The sequence below is a fragment of the Babylonia areolata genome, chromosome 4, assembly GCF_041734735.1.
Source record: "Babylonia areolata isolate BAREFJ2019XMU chromosome 4, ASM4173473v1, whole genome shotgun sequence".
Taxonomy (NCBI): Eukaryota; Metazoa; Mollusca; class Gastropoda; order Neogastropoda; family Buccinidae; genus Babylonia; species Babylonia areolata.
The window spans coordinates 57,570,856-57,575,855 of NC_134879.1; the positions used below are offsets into that span (position 1 = coordinate 57,570,856).

At 44.7% G+C, this 5,000-nt stretch overlaps 1 protein-coding gene across 3 annotated transcripts in view; it reads left to right on the forward strand.

Moving 5' to 3' along the window:
• LOC143281769 (CB1 cannabinoid receptor-interacting protein 1-like) overlaps positions 1-3,273 on the forward strand; it is a 9,341-nt gene extending 6,068 nt beyond the window's left edge. For all 3 annotated transcript variants that reach the window (XM_076587054.1, XM_076587056.1, XM_076587055.1), the window contains exons 3-4: positions 1,894-2,050; positions 3,074-3,273. In XM_076587054.1, coding sequence (XP_076443169.1) covers positions 1,894-2,050; positions 3,074-3,238 — 322 coding nt within the window. In that variant the 3' untranslated portion in view covers positions 3,239-3,273. The remainder of the gene's footprint in view (positions 1-1,893; positions 2,051-3,073) is intronic.
• Positions 3,274-5,000: the final 1,727 nt, after the last annotated feature.

The window sequence follows — 5,000 nt, forward strand, 5'->3', positions numbered from 1 at the left end:
ACAACAAACAAACCAACAAAAAAACGAAAACAAACTCAAATCAGATCAAGTATACTTTCTTATCTCTGAAGAGAAATTCACATGGGATCGTGTGTATTGCTCACAATGTAAACATAAAATATACAATTAAGAGACATGTAGGGAATGTTAAAAAGAATGGTTAACGCTGCCATGTGCCTTTTCCACCCATCGGGGCGGTGATTTCACCATAATTATCCACTGTGTCTAGTAGGGCTCGGCATTGAAAGGCGGGCGGGGACAATCATTTCCTTTCGCCGGTTTAATTAACCTTTCCAAACCAAAGTCAGGTTTGTTAGGCTTCCTACTCACCCCCCCCCCCCCCTCGCAACTCATGAAAACCTGGATGGAGTGAGGAAATGAGGAAAAAGTCAGGAGTAAAGTTTCTTTGCCGACGAGGCTGCAACACCCTGCCGAAACAGCTGGGCCTCGAACTCTGGTCGCCAGGTGATCACTGGGCCACAAGTCCAACGCCTCACCGATCTGCCAAAGCGTCATCCAGGAAAGCTGCGGTCCAAGAGACGAGTACAGACATGATAGTCGTTACTAGTACGCTATACCTTCCAAGACAATAGTCATAATCAGAGAAACACAGGCTTCCGTTCACCCAGCACAACTCAACTATTGGGCAGTGTGGGATATAAAATACCACTGACAGAAAAACGGAAGACACGACACACAAAAGACAACAATAACAACAACAAAAGAAGAAGAACATTCGCCAATCCTAGAGCAGATCCCCCACTCCCACCCCCAGCCCTGAAAATTGTGTTTGCAGAAGAATGTCTTCTGTTTTACGCAAGATGGATAAAAGAAAATTCTGATTATTGAAAAAACAACAACTAAAGTTTATATAAAAAAAAGAAAAAAAGAAAAAAAGAAGCTTTTTGGTGGTAGATGAGTCCTCTTGGAGTGAGACACGACGTTTCGAAACACAGTTGGAACGGGCCTCCAAGAGGACTCATCAACGTTGAAAACGGGCCTATGGTTCGATACGTCGTGTCTCACTCCAAGAGGTCTCATCACCGTTGACAACGGGCCTATGGTTCGATACGTTGTGTCTCACTCCAAGAGGTCTCATCACCGTTGACAACGGGCCTATGGTTCGATACGTCGTGTCTCACTCCAAGAGGTCTCATCACCGTTGACAACGGGCCTATGGTTCGATACGTTGTGTCTCACTCCAAGAGGTCTCATCACCGTTGATAACGGGCCTGTTGTTCGATACGTTGTGTCTCACTCCAAGAGGTCTCATCACCGTTGATAACGGGCCTATGGTTCGATACGTCGTGTCTCACTCCAAGAGGACTCATCTACCACCAAAAAGGTTTTTATAAACTTTAGTACTTGATTTTTTAAATAATCAGAATTCGCCGACCCAAGAGCAGATTTCCCCCTTAAAAAGATGTGTTTGCAGAGCGTCGTCGATTTTGTTTTTGTTTGTTTCTTGTTATATATATACGGCTTATATCACAGATTGACATTAGTTTACATTTGGGCCAACAGCAAAGTGAGAGCTGTATTATCAATGGTTTCTCCAGTCAATGGGAAACCATTTACAGCTTAGTCTTTTGTGAAGGACTATGACTCTCAAACTAAGAGGCAAAATTGCACTGGCTCTTAGTGCTGCAGCCTTGTGGGCTAGTTGGCCTTTGGGAACCATCCCAACGCCGACTGTCCTAAAACCCTCTTGGCCGAGAGAGTGGGGATGTACTTGAGCAAGACACTCTCCACAATAATCAAATTTCAGCCCAAATAGTCAGAACAGCAGTTGCCTCCTCTGCTGTTCTGATGGTCATAGTCGGACACGACTATCATATTTATCATCTTTTCTATATATATAATTATTGTTTTTCAATCATTTTGTGGTCACAGATCGTGGCTGGTGGAGGATGAGAGCCTGGCCTTCCAGGAGCTGGCGCCGACCAGCAAGAGGGAGAAGGACATGACTGGTTACTCTGCCGGATGGTCCACAGAGGGCTTCACCGCCTCCAGGGACGGCCAGCGCTACGACCTCAAGCTCCGCTTCACCGTATGTCCATGTGCTGACGTTTGTGTTGAAGTTGGTTCTGTTTGCAAATTATTGTGATGATGATGATGGTGAGGATGATGAGGAGGAGGAGGATGGTGAGGATGATCATGATGATGGTGAGGAGGAGGAGGATGGTAAGGATGATGATGGTGAGGATAATGGTGAGGATTATCATGATGATGGTGAGGATGATCATGATGATGGTGATAATGATGATGATGATGTTGGTGAGGATGATCATGATGATGGTGAGGATGATGATGATGTTGGTGAGGATGATGAGGATGATGAGGATGATGATTAGTAGTAGTAGTAGTGGTAGTAGTGGGTGTGATGATTAGTAGTAGTAGTGGTGTAGTGGTGGTGGTAGTAGTAGTAGTAGTAGTAGTGGTAGAAGTAGTAGTAGCGGCAATAGTGTGTGTGATGATGATTAGTAGTAGTAGTGGTGGTGGTAGTAGTAGTAGTAGCAGTAGTGGTAGAAGTAGTAGCAGTAGCAGTAGTAGTAGAAGTAGTAGTAGTGTGTGTGTGTGTGGGGGGGGGGGTGGCATGGGGGGATGATGCAGGGCGGGGGGGGGGAGGGTGCATGGGTATGTATGCATTACTGAAAATAGAGAGGGGTGGGGGTTGAGTCGTTTATAATCATGGTGTAAGCGCGCGCGCGCGCGCGCGTGTGTGTGTGTGTGGGTGGGTGGGTGCGCGTGCGTGCGTGCGTGTGTGTGTGTGTGTGTGTGTGTGTGTGTGTGTGTGTGTGTGTGTGTGAATTACAATGATTATGATTCTTATGATGGTAATTCTTAAGATGATGATTGTTGTTGTTATCATCATCGTCGTCGTCATTATCATCATCATTATCGTCATCATCATCATCATCATTATTATCATCATTATTATTATTATCATCATCTTTATTATCGTCATTATCATCATCAATATCATCATTAACATCATTATCATTATCATCATCATCACCATCATCATTACCACCATCATCACCATCATCATTTTTCTCTGCGCTGTGGGCAGCTGGAGAACGACCTGGTCATCAGCACGTCCATGCAGGTCAAGTTCTACGGCCGCCACAAGCGCACGGCCAGCCTCTGGGGTCAGCCCATGCACGTGCTGGACCTCTCGTGCGACTCCCACCCGGGCCAGAGCCGGGTCACCGTGCGCAGGGGAAGCATCCTCTGAGCTGTCGGGGACCCAGCAGCATCCTCTGAGCTGTCGGGGACACCCCCCGACCGACACTTTTTTTTTTGGGGGGGGGGGGGGGGTGCGGGGGGGTTCTTTTTGTTGTTGTTTTTAAGTCCTTGTACCTACTGTCGTTTTTTTTGTTTGTTTGTTTGGTTTTGGGGTTTTTTTAAGCATCGTTTTGAATGTGGTCATACTGATAGGATACCTAGGTAGGCCTAACTGTGAACGATCCAGTCAAAGCGACCAGCTTCTAGGTGTGTATTTATACAGATAACAGGTTGTACGATCGTCAGAGGTAGCTCTTTTTTTCAGGCTTTCTCTGGTTGTTTGCACCAGGAAAAGTTCGTCTGCTCCTTCTTTTCATTGTTTTCTCAACAATTTAATTAAATAACAGCGGGTGCCTGAGGATATAAGCGAACGGGCAAGTCTAACTGCGAACGATGGGCTTGGGAAGATGTGGACAGTTAAAGCAAAAAGCAGGTCTTGAACTCGTTAGACATAACATACTATTTTGAACATCACAGCAGACTTGTTTTGTTGGTTTTGATCACACATGCACACACACTTACACACAAGCACACACTGAAACACACACACAACCCACAACCCACACAAACACACCCTTTCCTTTTCAGAGCGCTCAGAAACTGTGCAGCATCGTTCGCAAACAGACTCAGTCAAAATATCCAGTGGTCTACTTGCAAACGACACTATTTTAGTGATTCTTGTCAAAACTAATCTACGTTCAACATGCTTTTCTTAAATTCTCCCCGCACTGGTAATGCAAAATTCATTCAACATATCCGATCAAATCAGCGATTTTTGAAATGTGTCAAAGTTCAAGTCCAACTACTTGCTTCTCTTGATGTTAGGATTTTGAGAGCACGTTTGTGAATTTGGTCGGCAGTGGTGCGCGAAGAGAAGAAAGAGCGCGGGAAGAGCCGGGAATAACGAATGGTTCACTGGTTCTTGGAAAATAAGGAAGATTCATTAAGGTATCACAACGAGGTCAGAGCAGACGTTGAACTGTGAAATAATATTATGTGTATACAAACCGCTTCGAAGTGGGGCGGTACGCAAAACGCAGTTTGACGCTGTTCGCAATTAGGCATTATACCTACCCTAATTGACTATTTTTTGTTGTTGTTGTTGCTGTTTTGTTTGGTTTGTTTGTTTGTTTGTTTAGAATGAAGTCATAAGTATTCTGACGTCATTGATTATTTTCTTTACTCAAAAAGAATAGTGTCACAGTCACACACACACACACACACACACACACACACACGCACGCACGCACGCACGCACACACACACACACACACACACACACACACACAGAATACATATGTGTTTTTGTTCTTTTCTTCTTAAACGGGGGCGGGAAATGGTCCAGTTGTGAATTTTCTGAAGTTTTGTTAATAACAGCGAACTGGTGCCATTTTCGGATATTATGTTGTTTGAGGTTGTCTTACCTTGAAAATTAAGATCTCTCTCTCTCTCTCTCTCTCTCTCTCTCTCTCTCTCTCTCTCTCTCTCTCTGTCTTCTTATTTTCTTTTTCTTTTCCTTTTTTTGTTTCTTGTCTTGAAAAAGCTAGATTTCGGTTCCTATTCTAGATGTAAAAAAAAACACCCAAAAAAACCCCGAGGTTTCCTCTTTAGTGAGTATGATGATGTGTGAGAAGAGAGTGGTTATTTTTACCCGGTAGAGAGGTTGGGGGTGAGGATGAGGGGGGTGGGGGGGGTATGCGGGGGGTGGGGAA